Genomic DNA, 15,479 nt, shown 5'->3' on the forward strand with positions numbered 1-15,479 from the left:
TTTATCTCTCAATGAACTATACATATAAACTTAAACATAGAAAATTTATAAATGAGGAACATTTTATACAATCATGATCTGTTGAATATACTATTATTAAGAATAATAAATCATATTAAATATTTTCACATATATCATTTGTGTATATATATATATATATATACACACACACACACATAAACACCCATATGGAGTGTATATCTTAATTTGTTATCTCAATTTTTTTTTAAATAATGTCTTCTATTATAGAGCCATAAAAATTGCGAATAATTAAATTAATTTACATTAAACAACAGTTTTGCGATGATTCCATGCTACGTAATAATGTTGGAATCACAGAATCACCTTCAGTATCAATTTGAAAAGGTGCTGTCTGTTCACCTATCAATTCTTCAGGTAATTGACCACAAGCTTGTACTTCTTGCATAAGTGATATTATTGTTTCAAAACGTTTTCTTTTTATTTCTTCTGTATCATTATCTTTTTCTTTATCAAGTTCAATACATACCTAAAATTAAGGATTATTTTTATCTGCTCTTAAAATAATAATATAATATTTATGGAAATGATATGTTTTTATAATTATTTTGATCATGTATAATAACCTGTTGCATTAATTTAAGTTGTTTTGTAAACCGTTGTAGATCATTGGATGATACTGTTGTTTTTTTCTCTTCTAACCATTCAGAATACTTTTCTATCAATTCTTTCAAAGACGGATATAAAATTTCTTTAGATAATAAATGTTGTAACATTCCTTGCATAAATGGTAAAATAGCACCAGGACCATCTTCTAAAGATACTTGTCCAAATATATCTGATAAATCAGCTTCACTCTACAATATTTTTATGAATGAATTTAAAGATTCAAAGAATTAAAAAAAAAAAATCATATTATTTTTTAAAATAATTACCTGTAAATTTTCAGATGTTGTAGATAAATCATTTAATGCTCGTGCAATGGCAGATTTGAAATCTGTACTTACAGTATTTCTGTCAAAACTATCTTCATCATTTATTACACTAGCAACTGTTTGTGCCATTTTTTGAAAAGAAGTTCCTAATTCATTATCTGATCCTAATGAAAAAACTTTTTAATTATATCATTCTTACATAATTATATCACTTTTACATCTTTTTTTATATTATAAAATTTACCATTTTGAATAAAATTTTGTAGATTTTCCTCAAATTGTTCTGCTGCTTGTTTAATAAAATCTGTAGTCCAAGTATCCTCTGAAATATCAGATATATTCTTATCTGGCATAGATTCAAGGATATTTACTTTACATATATCTTCTTTTTCCGATTTTTGTTCTTTATTGAAATCTTTTAAAGCACCTAATAAATAATAATAATTTTTATTAAACTTAAATTTAAAATAAAAAAGTATTTGTTGTTCTTAAATGTTTTTTTTTCTTTTTAAATTTAGAAATGTTATAAATTATATAATAAAAAATTGGTCATTTTTATAAAAATATTACTAGTATAGAAAAAAAATATATATTTATACAATCTTTATAAAAATTTACTAAAATTTTACTATTTTTTTTCGTCTTACTCCTTTGTTTCATTTTATTTTGACTATATCACATTTTTCATATTTTTATATAAAGTTTTTAAATAAAATTAAATATATCTATTTAAGAAACATATAAAAAAAAATAAAAATAAAATCGTTAAACATTTATATAATATAAGGTTAGGATTTTTAGTTATATTCATTTAATGACAAATTATACAAATTATATTTACTTACTGTCTAATAAATCGTTTAATTCTTGATCTTCTGTTTGCTGTGTAGATTTTTCATTAGCCATAGTTATCCTTTCTTAATTTTAACGTTTAATGAACTTTAAACTTTTATATGAAAATTCATCCAACAAAACGTTATAGCTTCATCATCATTTACATCATTCATATATAAATCATGTACAATTTAACCGGGTAAAATTGAAAGTTTTAAATTAAGCATTAAGAAATAGAAGGATAAGATAAAGAAATATTTTTAATTGTTATTCATTTAATATATAATGTGAAATTTCTATCATCACATCTAATTATATTAATACGAGAAAAACATTTTAATCGAAAATATTTAAATAAATATTTATATAAAAAATAAATATCAGTTAACTTATATATAACAATTTTTTTATGATTTTATTATATAAACATAAAAATTGATATACCAAAATATTGATTTAGATTTGCATATTTATTTAAGTAATTAGATGATATGAAAGGAGAGTGAAATAATTCTATCTCTAGCACATCAACTCTGTTTTACTTCATCTAATTTATTGCTTATTCATCAAACTTAAATTGCTTATAAGTTAATAAAAAAATCTTCATTGATATTTTTGTATATTATCTTTTATGTTTGTTTGAACATTAAAATTGATATACAAAAAATATTCTACATTCTATATGTAATTTTGTTTACAAAATATAATTTATACTTTTTTCTTAAAAGTTCTTTTACAAAAACAATATATAGCAAAAAATACATAAAATATTAATTCCTACATTTATTAAAAAATAATTAATAAATCAAAACATGTGTAATGTAATATAAATAAAATACATTTTTTTTATTTATTAATGATATTTGATGATATACAAATTTAATACACATAAAAGGGATTCAACATTATTATAAATTATCTTTCTTGATTTGTATCCTGATCAGAGAAAACTTTATTCAATAATCGATAACATACATCTATCTGATCAGGATTTTCCTCTTGTTTTAAATCTTTTATGTAACGTTCTATAGTAGATTGTAAACAAAGTTCAGGTCGTCGACATTCTTTTAAAGCAGGGAAAAAATTATCATTGGTCAAACCATCAAGAATATTTAGCAATTGATCTCTGAAATATATTAAATTTGATTCAACATATTCAATATCAATTATATTAGAAAAATAAATTTATAAAATGATACCTAATTTCTGGTAGTAGATCACCAATGGCCAGTAAACCTGTTGCTTGTTCAATTAGACCCATATTCACTAATGTTAACTTTAAATCATTTACATTTTCCTTACTACATAAAGAAGATAAGAGAAATGCAGATTTAATTTGTAATTTTTTTATTGAACTCTGCATAGCTCTTAAAAGAATTGAATATCCATCATTTATATCCATGTATTTTAAAGACATTGGATGTTCTCGAACTATGCCTATATTTAATATATATAATTAATATTAAATTAATATAAATAAATATATATAAATAAATTAATATATATATATATATAATTATAAAAATTTTTTACTTACATGATACTGCATACAAAGCTTTAATTCTAACAGTTTCTGCAGGATCTGTATCTATCATATTCAATAATATAGGAAACAAGCCAGTTTCTAAAAATCTTTCTTGACAAAAGGGGTTATTTTGAGCTAATTCAGCAATTACATCTGCCGCTCTCCATCTAATACTGCTATGTGGAGAGTTTAAGCATGGACCAAATATTGAAAAACCACCTATTTTATAAAAATCATTGGCAATGTCTATATTATCTACAAAATCTGCAATTTTTTCTAAAGCAGATTCATGTTGTGAAGTATCATCATCTGGACGAAGATCAATTACATTTGACAAAACTTTAATGGATTTTTGTAATTCCTCAATTATATTACATGACAATGAGGAAAGAGTTTGTTTCAAAAATTCTTGTCTCTATAAACAAGATTTTTAATGAATTTTTTATAAAAATTATGTAGATAATATTAAAGTAAATATATTTATGCTACCTACTTCTTCATCCATAGGTTGAAATGGAATATCGCTGGTTACATTCTGAGAATTTGTTGCTTCCATAGCAAATCTGAGCAATCCTTGTAAATTTGTTGGTTGTCTGGGTTGGTTTGGTAATGGTTCAAGTACTTGTGGGTCGATATTATTCATATTTGATGGTCCTTCAATAGATAATGGTCTTGCTCTGCTATTTACGCGTGGTTGTCCTTCTGTTTTTTCTCGATTATTCGAAGTTTGAGAACTAAAATAATTTTCAAAATTAGTTAATAGTTTCCAATATTAATGATAAACAATTATGAAAATAATAGAAATAATTTTTACTTCTCCATTTTTTCTATAACTTTAGTCGTATGAGCTGCACCCATTAATTAATCTGTCTCACATAAATGTTATATCAATAAAATAAAAAACAGAGCATTATAGAAATTTGATCGATGTCACTACTATTTTCCGTTATTACTTTCTCGTAAATTCTAGAAACAAGAAAAATATTCGAAACGTCGATTTCCTATTGAAAACAATCTCGAGACTAGAGAAAAATTGGTTAGAGGCGTAAATAACTTTGTTATACGCGTGCGCATAAGTACATATAAATTTCAAAAAAATTTAATTTTTGATGATAGATTACATCACAGAAAAATCAGTTAATTTATTATGATCTTATAATTTATGATACATGTAAATATATATATATATTATAATACATATAAATAATTATTAAAGAAATTATATAATTATATTTATATATAATATATATATTTATATATAACATAAAATTAAATTTATGATATATATATATCATAAATTTAATTTTATTATTACAATATGTATTTATTATATGTGAAATAAATTATTATATTGAAGTATATTAAGAAAAATACAAAAATGTGTTTTATTAAAATTTTTTTTTATAATAATTTATAATAATATACATCCTTAGTTTTTATATTTTAAATATATAAATTTAATATGTACAAAGTTTCTGAAATTTCATTCTGTCCATCTATGACAACAATGCTGATTAGTACACACATAATATAACCTCATCTCTTCTTCTGCTCGTCTAGTTTGTGCTTGAAAAAATACTGCTTCTCTATGGTTACACTTTGGACATGGATGATCTTCTGTTCTTGGTAAAGTAGGATCTGATATAACATCTGCGACAATGTGTGTCAATTCACTAGAATTATAAAAAAAATTATAATAAAATACAATAACAAATTTTTAATATATATAAAAATTATAAATTTATTTTTAAAAATAAAAAAAGAATTCATTTTTGATAAAAATTTAAAAATTATATATATAAATATATTTACAAGTTATATATATTATCACTTTTACTTACTCTATTTCGTGCATAATCTTATTCACATAAATACAATTGCTATCAGCGAGTTGTTTAAAATCACAATTTCTACACTATAAAATTAAAAATAAAAAATTTTAAATAATTTGATTCAAAAATAAAATTTATTTTGCATAAAATACTTACTGCATACATTAAAACTTTATTTTCTTTATCTTCTTTTGGATATAACATATTATTACATTCTTGACAAAATCTAATACCAACAAAACCTGGTCCATCATCATGTGTATCATAACCAGTTATTTTAGACATATTTGCACTTTTGTTTCTATTTTATATAATAAAATTCATATAAATAAATAAAAAAAACAATGGAATTACTGTTTATCAAATATCCAACGAAGTAAAAAGTTAAACTTCAATCATAGTATACCAAGATTTAAGATTTTCATACAATAAATAAATGTGTCAATGAATGTGTCAAATTAATTTTAATAATGATAATATTGTATATAAATTTTAATCATATTATTATCATAAATTACGTTATTAAAATTCATATCAAGAAGATTCATATAGAATTAAATAAAAATAAAATAAATTCATATAAATGAAAAATCATTATTATAAATTTATGTTAATGAAAAATCACTAAATAAAAATAAAATAATTATTAAATAAAATAATATATATTTCTTGAAATATTTTTCTAAACCAATTAAAATTCACATGGAATTAATTAAATGATAATTTATTTTCATTGGATATGATATAATCAATAATTTCAATTTTAAATTTTTTATATATATGAAAATAACTTGATAAAAAATTATTATTATTATAATCTATATGAGAAAAACGAAAAAAAATGGAAAATTTAAAAATACAGATACATTTAATCAAAATATTATACTGGATTGTAAAATTTTATATAAAATAAATTACCAATCATTTTCTACATATGTTTAATATTTTAGTATTATATGTTGCATACTTGAATCAATGAAAACGTTGATAACCTTAATTTCTCTAAAGTTTATGGAGCGTTTTCATATAATGGCGCGAATGTACATATATAGAAATTCGTTAGAAGAAATAGTGACAATTAATAAAGACACGAGAAAATTATATATTTTGTTAAATCTTAATGTTGAAAGAAATAAAAAATTTGAAAAAGAAAGAAATTTTTATAAAGTCATCATTTTCAATCATTTAAACTAATCAATATATATAATTATTGTTTTCAGTGAAAAAGAAGATTAAGATTTTAAATAAAATAAAAAATAATATTGATATAAAATATAAAAAAAATATTTTATAAAAACATTAATTTTTGATACAGAATAATTTTAAAAATTATAGAATTTTTTAATAAAAACTGTGAAATTTATATAATATAGCTATATAAATAGATAACTATGCATAAATATATGTAGACCGGTTGTAGACAAAGGTTCGGGGAGTTTAACGTTCGTAAGAGTTTTCAGGAAAGGCAAAAGGTGCGCTAGTGTTCCACTAAGCTACCCCCAACCTTACTACCCCCACCCTTTCGTTCGAGCTCCCCTAGCTAGTGCAAATCTCGGCGGATGAATGTTTTCTTAAGGGATTCTTCCCGAAAGCGACGCGAAAATCTGAGAGGAGTCGACCAAGCTGAAAATTCGTGAGTGAAATTATTTACTGTAAAATTTATACTACATTTCGTTGTTTGGATTCCCAAAGTTCATAGGATTTGATTTCGGAAATTAAAAAGAAAGACCAAACTTGTGTTCAAGGCGTTCCTGGGGGGTGATGGCACTCACGCCGACAGCGTCTCCCACAAAGATTTCACCATTTTTCTATTGACAAAAAAATCTTATACATCTCCACGTACATTCGATATTTTTTGGTTAACCTGTCGGCTAGTACGCTTTGAGCACGTGATTACGATAAACGCCGCATAACTAAAGTTTGTATTTGAACATTTTTTCCGAGGAATTCATTTATGTGCTTCCAACGACAGATTTGTTTTGTTGCACATTCGTTCTCGGCTAGTGCCATGGATTTTCTTTAAAGGCTTCTCGATGTTGATTTTCTCCTTTATAATTGCGCTAAGCTACAATAAAATTACCAATTTGAATATTGGATCGCAGGTATATCTTTTATATTTTTCAATTATATATTACGCATTTATATATAATTATTTATAGTAGTGGATAAATTTGTATAGTTGATACTAAAATTTCTTTAGTAATACAGCCATATTGTACATTATTCTAAACAAATTTTGTTAAATAAATATAATTTATTTTTTATCTTTATATATTTTATATTTATGTAAACATATTTTCATTACCTTATATGGAATCTATGTCAATATTTATTTTAAAGTATTTTATTATAATATTATTATTTGATAAAAAAAATATTCATAATTAATTTGTTCATTAATTCACACATATATATATATATATAATATGTATTTTTTTATTTATAATTTTTGAGTCCAATAAATTTTCATTAATGAGAAAGATTTTAATTGAAATATATAAAATATTCTGAAGTTACTACATTGATAAGAAATTAAGATATTTGATTATAGAGAAATAAATAAAATTACAATAATAATTAAATATATATATATATATATGTATATACGATATGATATATATTTATATTATATTTATATATTATATTATTATATTATATTTATATATTTATACAAGTAAAAATTAAAATACCAAAACTCTGAAATACTAAATGGATTTTATTGTTTACAATATTATTTATTTTACAATAATTTATTTCACAATATTTATTTCACAATAATTTAAATCATAGCTTGTATGTATAATGGTTATTTAATATCTAAAATACATTAGATAATTTTGATATTTTATAATATTTGATAGTTATAATATTTTTATGAAATTTTTTTAAAATATAAAAATGTAAAATATGTGAAATATAAAGAAAAATATATTGATATTGACAGGAAATTTATTCTAAAGCTGCAGAATAATGGAAAGCGGAAGCAACCTGCCTACGCCGGGTAATTATCCTGGTGGGGATCGTCAACAGTTTTGCGTTTCATGGAACTCTCATCAATCAAATATGCACAGTGCATTTCCAAAACTTTTAAGTTCTGAACAATTTGTTGATGTCACTTTAGCCTGTGATGGAGGCTCAATAAAGTGTCACAAAGTGGTATTATCCGCTTGTAGTGATTATTTGGAACGTTTATTGTTAGAAATACCTTGCACTCATCCTATTATATTTTTGAGAGATATGAGAATGTGGGAACTTCAAGCATTAGTGGAGTTTATGTATCGTGGTGAAGTATATGTGGAACAACAACAACTTGGTAAATTAATGCAAGCTGCTGAAGTTTTGCAGGTAAATGAATAAAAATATTTTTTAAATAAAAATTTATTTATATATTAAATATTTATATGGTATTCTAGAAAAGATACATATAGATTGCATTGATTCTTACTTAATAACTATATCACCAGGTTCGTGGTTTATTTACTCAAGGATCAAGTGATAATTCTTCGAGTGAAAGTGGTTCACAACAATGCGATTCTAATGCTACTGTTGCACCTACGATCACACAACAGGATGGATCTGATTATAAATCTGAGGAAACTCCATCTGAGGATGGAACTTCGAATACTAATTTTCTAGAGAATACATCAATTGCTGCATCTAGTACAGCAAATGCTCCATCACACAGTACTACACCAGTTCCACAGAATTCTAATTCATCAAATTTTATGAATATGGAGCACAGTGAGGCATTACAACATTTGGAAAAAGCACTCAGCGTTTGTGAAGCAACTTTAACTGAGACTCAGGGCATGGTTAGAATGGAACCAGACGAGCAGTTTACCCAACAGCAAGATGTCAAGCCATATTCCATTAGTATGGTACCAAGCAGCAATTGTAATCCTAGTAGCCCGTTTCCTGCAATTGAAGGTAAAAAGGAAAAGAACAAAAAAAGAATAAATAATAATAATAAAAAATTTAATAAATAAGCATAAATTGAGTAAATAAATCAAAGAACTTTGCTTTACCAAAATTATGCATATTTTTTTATAAAATTTTATATGTTTTGTTATTTATAATGTTACAAATTTCAACGCAATAAATAACATTAAATTTTAAAAATATTTAATATTGAATATTGACTATTGACTATTGATTAATCATTGGCTGAAAATTTATTAGATTGCAATTAAATAATCCAACAGGATGAACAAGATTTTTTTTTTATTATATTTGCTCTTATATAATTTTCAGGTTATCAAAGACGACAAAGACGTTCGGAAGAGGAATTGAAGCAAGCTTCGGATATGGTAGCACGTGGTATGACGTTTCAAGTTGCTTCAGAAAAGTACAAAATTCCGATAAGTACGATTCGATTCTATATGGTTAGGAAAGGTATATTGCAAAGGCGAAAACGCGGTCGTGGTTCGAGTAATCTTGGCATGAATAGTCAACCGGGAAGTCCTGCAAGTCCGCCATATCATATGATGAACTATCGTTTGCCAGAAAGCCTAAACTCCAGCCTACCGTAGTGCAGTACGAAAAGTAGCGAGTTTTTAGATTTGAGTTGAATCGAACAAATTTTTTATTGCCACGTCGGAGCTGTTCCAGGCTATCATTCTTCCCATCTTTATTGACTCACACTGAGTTATTCGTTTCTCGTTTAAACATTTACGACACACGATTACGCATGCTTAGTGCAAGTGCGTTTTCGTCAAACTGCTCGTTATTCTATACACATTTATTGCATTTACAGAAGATAGTAATTTAATAGAAAATAATTGACAAGATGTACGTATCGTACACGATAGGCACTTTAGTCTTGAACAGCTCGGCTCCGTGTACATAAGTATCATAGCGAGTTTTCGAACGCAGCATCGAAATGAAAAAGATATGTTTCAAAATATAATAGAAGATGAAGAAATGATTCGTTTACATGAGAATCATTGTAGATGTAATCATTGATTAAAAATAATCTATAATTGGTTGTAGTAATAGTTTTTTCATTTCTTATTTTCTACAAATTTTATGATGTAAAAATAAGAAAAAATACATCTCGATACAGCGTTCGAAGATCGCCTGTACGGTTCAGTTTTGGGCCGTGTTCCGTTCTTCTACTTAGTGACACATACTCCTTACGTATATGGATAACGTAAGCGGTATTTTTTTGAGTCCTATACACTGATTGCTATAACAGATTTACAAAATACGGTTCATGGAAAAGTTTGAACGTGTCACTCGAATCATATTTTTACGATCAATGGAAAATCTTTTGATAATACGTATCTATAGGGTAGGTTCTTTTTTATTACGTCCTATTTATACATATACACATATATATATATATGTAGATGTGTATATATGCGCGCGCGCATGTAATTTTTTGCCTGTTTGTCTATTTAGTGAATGTCCATGTTGTGTCTGTGCCTGTATGGGTTTATGCGCGCGTGTATGTACATATGTAAATGCATAAATATATATATATGTGTATATACTTGAATAAAATGTACATGTACTCTATTAAGTTGCTTTTTTTGAATAGTAAATGCGATTTATCTAGATATCGAGATATTAAGCATTAAATTTTGGTTTTTAAAACCAACAAAATATAGTAAGTCGTTTACGAATATTATGTTACTTTTATTTAACACAAAAATCAAGACAGAAACGGTGGAATCGAAGCTCGCGATTTTGAAAAATGTACGATATATTATACGTATCACATGATCGTATGCTTCGTCCATGAACGAATTAGTCACTATGTTCAAGACTGGTAACACGTGGCTGATCCGCAACCACGTCGAATCTTATACCGCAAATCTGGATCTACTACACAAATATTTTTGTAGACACTTTGCGCGTGGAAGGTGTCTTCTTTCTGCCTTTGTATATGCGTGTGTTTATATATTTATATATGCATATATATATACACATACATGTACACATAATACGTATATACATACGCATATAAATTACGAGAATGGAAATTGTATCGATATTTATACATGAACATATATATGTATAAAAGCAATATGTGAACATGTATATTTCGATAGCTACACATTCAATGGCTCGATGAACCGGTACCCGTTGAAAAAGTTTACAATTTAGCTTTCGTCACAAGAAAAAAGGACGTTACGGGAAACGAATGATCATGATGTACGTAGCGTAATGCTTTTTACATGCTAATGTACAAATGATATTTATAATCTATCGTCAAAATCCAGCAGTTTTCATACAAGTGATCGAATATATTGTACGGTCCTTTTATGAATACTGGATCTGCCTTTTCGAAAGATTAAAATGATTAGTACATACATTTAAAATTGTGTATACACATGATCGGCGCGCATGCACGTATATCTTACATATAATACACGTATGTGCATGCGCGCACGCATGCACTCTTACATACACATTCACTCACACATATACACAAAATGTAATCGTACAGTGTATTGCCTTTGTTAAATAGCATTCGGATAAAGCCATATTTTTCCATGCAATGCAATAATCCAGCAAAGTAAATTACCGTAAAACGTGAAAACAGCCTAAATAGAAGAGTGCCAGATATGGGAGAAAAAAAAAAATTGAAAAATGAAAATAATGATATTGACGATGATCATGATAATGATGATAATGACGATGACAATGAAGATAAAAAAAGATGTGATGATGAAAAAAATCTAAGAAAAAAGATGAAAGGAAAAGAAAAAAAGGTGAAATAGAAAAGTATTCAAAGTGAAACGCTGTACAGACAATTTCCTACCATTCAGAACGTATCTGCCTTTTATTCTGGCCTCGTGATAAATCCTGACTTTATTTATACTTGACAATATGCGGAATACCGTGTAAAAAAAAAAACAACTAAAAATTAGGTTAGGAAACTTTGTGAACATTTGGTTACTCGCGGTACGTAGGAAGCCCTAACATGTAATCACATTCGCGTGAATTCGAGGTGGAAATGGATTGAAAAATCTACTTTTTATATTAAGGGACCCCTACCTCTGCCTCTCTTTCCCTCTCTACTCCAATATATTATGTTCTTTTCGATCATTTTGATTTTTTTATTATAGATAGTTGGAATTATAAACTGCAGGAAGAGAGAGGAGAGAGAGAGAGAGAGAAAGAGAAAGAGAGAGAAAGAGAGAGAAAATAATGGTTAGAGGATGGGAGGAAGGGAGAGAAACGCATATTTAATTCTTATACTATACTCGTTTATCCATTTTCAAATAGATCTAATTTCGTTTTCTCTTCTTTCCCTATTTATCTTTTATGTTATATATATATATATATATATATATATATATATATATACATATATATATATATATATATATATCTATATCTATATATATTTTTTTTTTCGATGAGATTGATTTAATCTGATCTTTATCGAAAGAGAAAAGTAAAAAAAGATATAAATTGCACCGTATATAGAGTGTTGTATGATTAAAATCGGATGTTGAAATAAAAAATAAATAACGGGGTAGTTTTTTATCGAAGTGCATAGTATCGTTGCTCGAGATTTCGTATCGCGCGAATCATCGTTCAAAGAGTTCCAGTTGACAAAGGTTTTATACAGATCTATTAAAAACCAGTATTTCAAACCAATGAAGAATAATTAGTTTTCTAATAATAACGATACAATTTACGTAAATTTAGTACAGTGCTTAAGTCAGTAATGCTCAGCGTATCTAACAAATATTTTTAGTGGAAAGCCATGTCATACTCACATGTATTATAATGCCCTTAAACTATATAAACTAAACAACAATCAAAGAAGCGTGAACGATACTTGACTATTATTATAATTATTATAATTATAATTATTGATTGATTATGATTATGATTATTATTATGATTATGATTATGATTATTATTATTATTATTATTATTACTATTATTATTAATATTAATATTATTATTATTATTACTATTATTATTATTATTACTATTATTACTATTATTATTATTATTACTATTATTATTATTATTACTATTATTATTTTTATTATTATTATTGTAGCTATTTCCCTAGAAATATGTAGATCGTAGCCACTTCGAGGCAATTTACGTAATTAGATTATCGCTTCGAAATACACTTTTATATGGCGGTATTATTATTTGTAGATAGAATTTGCGATTATACATATTACAATGATCAATCGATTGCTACATTAAGGTTTGTTTTTACAGTTACCGAGATCAATGTCCTACGAAAGTGGGAATACGATCGATCGGTCTTCTCGTTGATCCTATTATGTAGCTACCATTTTGTCTTTTTTTAAACATATTTTTTTGTTTAATTCGTACGTGTGTATTATACATATATTTATATGTATACATATATATATATATATATATATATATATATATACATATATATTTTTTTTATTATATATTCTCTTCCGTTAAAAGTGAAGTATTTGAATATTCAACATATGAATGATTGGAATAAAGAGTGAGTGAGATGATGAATTAAAAAGGGAGATGCATAATTCTCGCAATTTTTCGAACTCGATTTGAACGATGAATACTTTATTGAGCAAAAACAAAAATTAGTCCAATGCATAAAATCTCTCGGTCGATCTTCCCGTCCCGAAGTAATAAACAGACCGATCGATCGATTCCTTGCTCGAATTACAATCGTGAAGAACGTTCTATAGATATTTTTCGAAGGGAAAAAAAAACACAAACCTCTAAAAAGTCCAATTTTCTAAACGTAGGTTCCTTAAGAGTAACAAATTTAGCGTAATCATTAAGAAAGCGTTGGCATGTATACGTTGGTCGAGGTGCCGTCGTATCGAGCTATGAGATAGACTCTCTCTCTCTTTCTCTCTCTCTCTGAATGTTTGTTATTTAGAAAACACGAATGAAATACGATCGAGCGACGGCATTGCACGACAATGTGACCCATGTGTCCGAATGAACACAACGTTTAAAACGCGAATATACGGATAAACGATTAATGGCAAATATATTTACATGATCGTGCAAAAGATGATGCGCTGTTCAAGTTCGAAATAGCGAAAAAAAGTGCGTTGCACCCGTCGCTCGGATATTACATCGTGAAAGAAAGAAAAAAAAAATCGAATTGATGAGAGAAAACGAAGAAAAAGAAGGGGAGAAAAAAGCGAAAGGGAGAAGAATTGGAAAGAAGAGAAAGGGGAAGGAGAAAGCGTCGAATTGTATTTCTTTTTCTTCCTTGTTTCTACGTTTCTGTCGTGGCCCTTGAAGAGAAAAGTGGAAAACACGGAATGAAAGACAGAGGCAGAGATTGGTAAAAGGGCGACGGCATTGTTCGCACGATTACCGAACTGATTTCGAGAGGAAACTTCCGAAATTATTAATCGGTTATCTAGTAAAAATTGATAATATAATTATTGCAAATATTTATTATGAATATCTTTTTATTCGATAAGAAAGAAAAAAAAAAGAAGGACAAAATATAATTGGAACAAACGATAAATCGAATTCGAAGTTTCCTCGAATCGCAACACATAAGCACTTCTGTACAGAATTTTTCGTAGGTTGCGAAGATTTCCATTGAAAACTCTGCACTTGTCGGCTTCGTGAAATTAAAGTATTGTTGTTTGATTTAACGCATAAGCTGTACGTTAAGGAAAAAAAAAATTGCTTATAATTTAGGGTCGTGTAACGTGTGTTAGCGAAGCATGCTTCTAAGTAGAAAGATAGGACAACGCTATAACAATAATTATTATAATTAAAATAAATTAAGAATATAAGGCATTTAATAAGTGCAAAGTATTTCTTAATAAAAGTACTTCCAAAAATGATATTGCGTTCAATTATTTTGTAAAATATTTTTTAAAGCGTGAATTATTTTCGTCGTCGATTTAATTTGTTTCACGTATGTATATATATATATATATATATATATATATATATATATATATATTTAAATAATTGCAAACGAATCGAAAGTAGGATCGTTAGATATTGAACAACGGAGCAGCCGAGGTGTAGAGAGGAATATATAAAATTCGAATCAATAGAAATCGATTTCTAACAATAAGTACATATATAAACGTAGTTTTTGCGATGGTTAATCTTTTAATATCCGGATTTTTTAAATTGTTATCTTAAAATTATGATGAACATATATATGTTATACTTATTTTGAAATCGAAAATATTGATATTGAACCGGCCTAAAAGATATTCTCTGTTTTAACGCATGTAGATACAACATTGGATGTTAAAAGGTAAAAAAAATACAAAAATTTTCTTGAAAAAATAATTTATTATTAAAATTATCCATTTTTTTAACAGTAATTATAAAAACAATTTTTATCAACTATTTGTAAAACATATATATTTGTACATTGTAGTTTATATAAATAACACGCATAAT

At 26.3% G+C, this 15,479-nt stretch overlaps 4 protein-coding genes across 7 annotated transcripts; 1 reads left to right on the forward strand and 3 right to left on the reverse strand.

Moving 5' to 3' along the window:
• Positions 1-76: 76 nt before the first annotated feature.
• LOC107993692 (peroxisomal biogenesis factor 19) lies at positions 77-1,931 on the reverse strand. Its single transcript, XM_017050242.3, has 5 exons — positions 1,760-1,931; positions 1,159-1,341; positions 915-1,078; positions 606-836; positions 77-508 (listed from the first exon to the last, which is right to left on the reverse strand). Exons 1-5 carry the CDS (start codon positions 1,818-1,820, stop codon positions 281-283), a joined length of 867 nt encoding a protein of 288 aa, XP_016905731.1. The 5' UTR covers positions 1,821-1,931; the 3' UTR covers positions 77-280.
• A 634-nt stretch (positions 1,932-2,565) lies between these two features.
• LOC107993681 (hsp70-binding protein 1) lies at positions 2,566-4,468 on the reverse strand. The gene is made up of 5 exons (XM_017050221.3): positions 4,088-4,468; positions 3,767-4,007; positions 3,286-3,688; positions 2,948-3,185; positions 2,566-2,874 (listed from the first exon to the last, which is right to left on the reverse strand). The coding sequence occupies exons 1-5, from the start codon at positions 4,129-4,131 to the stop codon at positions 2,664-2,666; spliced, it is 1,137 nt and encodes a 378-aa protein (XP_016905710.1). The 5' UTR covers positions 4,132-4,468; the 3' UTR covers positions 2,566-2,663.
• Positions 4,469-4,634: 166 nt separating this feature from the next.
• Positions 4,635-6,467, reverse strand: LOC108002411 (DNA-directed RNA polymerase II subunit RPB9). The gene is made up of 3 exons (XM_017064083.3): positions 5,262-6,467; positions 5,115-5,188; positions 4,635-4,946 (listed from the first exon to the last, which is right to left on the reverse strand). The coding sequence occupies exons 1-3, from the start codon at positions 5,388-5,390 to the stop codon at positions 4,757-4,759; spliced, it is 393 nt and encodes a 130-aa protein (XP_016919572.1). The 5' UTR covers positions 5,391-6,467; the 3' UTR covers positions 4,635-4,756.
• Positions 6,468-6,602: 135 nt separating this feature from the next.
• On the forward strand, positions 6,603-14,902 carry LOC108002412 (broad-complex core protein isoforms 1/2/3/4/5). 4 transcript variants are annotated; one of them, XM_017064086.3, is made up of 4 exons: positions 6,603-6,738; positions 8,050-8,450; positions 8,570-9,032; positions 9,357-14,902. In XM_017064086.3, the coding sequence occupies exons 2-4, from the start codon at positions 8,076-8,078 to the stop codon at positions 9,632-9,634; spliced, it is 1,116 nt and encodes a 371-aa protein (XP_016919575.1). In that variant the 5' UTR covers positions 6,603-6,738; positions 8,050-8,075; the 3' UTR covers positions 9,635-14,902. The 4 variants fall into 4 exon arrangements, with proteins under 4 accessions (XP_016919575.1, XP_016919574.1, XP_061942240.1 ...); XM_017064085.3 differs by having other exon boundaries at positions 8,066-8,450; XM_062086256.1 differs by lacking the exon at positions 6,603-6,738 and adding an exon at positions 7,067-7,207.
• The last annotated feature ends 577 nt before the right edge of the window (positions 14,903-15,479 follow it).

This window comes from Apis cerana, linkage group LG16, assembly GCF_029169275.1.
Source record: "Apis cerana isolate GH-2021 linkage group LG16, AcerK_1.0, whole genome shotgun sequence".
Taxonomy (NCBI): Eukaryota; Metazoa; Arthropoda; class Insecta; order Hymenoptera; family Apidae; genus Apis; species Apis cerana.

What these genes read in the sequence shown, in the direction of transcription:
- LOC107993692 (XM_017050242.3), bottom strand. Translation starts at nt 1,820, where the DNA reads ATGGCTAATGAAAAATCTACACAGCAAACAGAAGATCAAGAATTAAAC. An exon ending in ATTAAACGATTTATTAGACA is followed by an intron (nt 1,342 to 1,759) that starts GTAAGTAAATAT and finishes ATTATTTATTAG; the next exon opens with GTGCTTTAAAAGATTTCAAT. An exon ending in CAACATCTGAAAATTTACAG is followed by an intron (nt 837 to 914) that starts GTAATTATTTTA and finishes AAAATATTGTAG; the next exon opens with AGTGAAGCTGATTTATCAGA.
- LOC107993681 (XM_017050221.3), bottom strand. Translation starts at nt 4,131, where the DNA reads ATGGGTGCAGCTCATACGACTAAAGTTATAGAAAAAATGGAGAA. An exon ending in TTCAACCTATGGATGAAGAA is followed by an intron (nt 3,689 to 3,766) that starts GTAGGTAGCATA and finishes TCTTGTTTATAG; the next exon opens with AGACAAGAATTTTTGAAACA. An exon ending in GATCTACTACCAGAAATTAG is followed by an intron (nt 2,875 to 2,947) that starts GTATCATTTTAT and finishes AATATATTTCAG; the next exon opens with AGATCAATTGCTAAATATTC.
- LOC108002411 (XM_017064083.3), bottom strand. Translation starts at nt 5,390, where the DNA reads ATGTCTAAAATAACTGGTTATGATACACATGATGATGGACCAGGTTTT. An exon ending in ATAAAGTTTTAATGTATGCA is followed by an intron (nt 5,189 to 5,261) that starts GTAAGTATTTTA and finishes TTAATTTTATAG; the next exon opens with TGTAGAAATTGTGATTTTAA. An exon ending in AAGATTATGCACGAAATAGA is followed by an intron (nt 4,947 to 5,114) that starts GTAAGTAAAAGT and finishes TTATAATTCTAG; the next exon opens with TGAATTGACACACATTGTCG.
- LOC108002412 (XM_017064085.3), top strand. Translation starts at nt 6,665, where the DNA reads ATGAATGTTTTCTTAAGGGATTCTTCCCGAAAGCGACGCGAAAATCTG. An exon ending in GTCGACCAAGCTGAAAATTC is followed by an intron (nt 6,739 to 8,065) that starts GTGAGTGAAATT and finishes TTTATTCTAAAG; the next exon opens with CTGCAGAATAATGGAAAGCG. An exon ending in CCCGTTTCCTGCAATTGAAG is followed by an intron (nt 9,033 to 9,356) that starts GTAAAAAGGAAA and finishes TATAATTTTCAG; the next exon opens with GTTATCAAAGACGACAAAGA.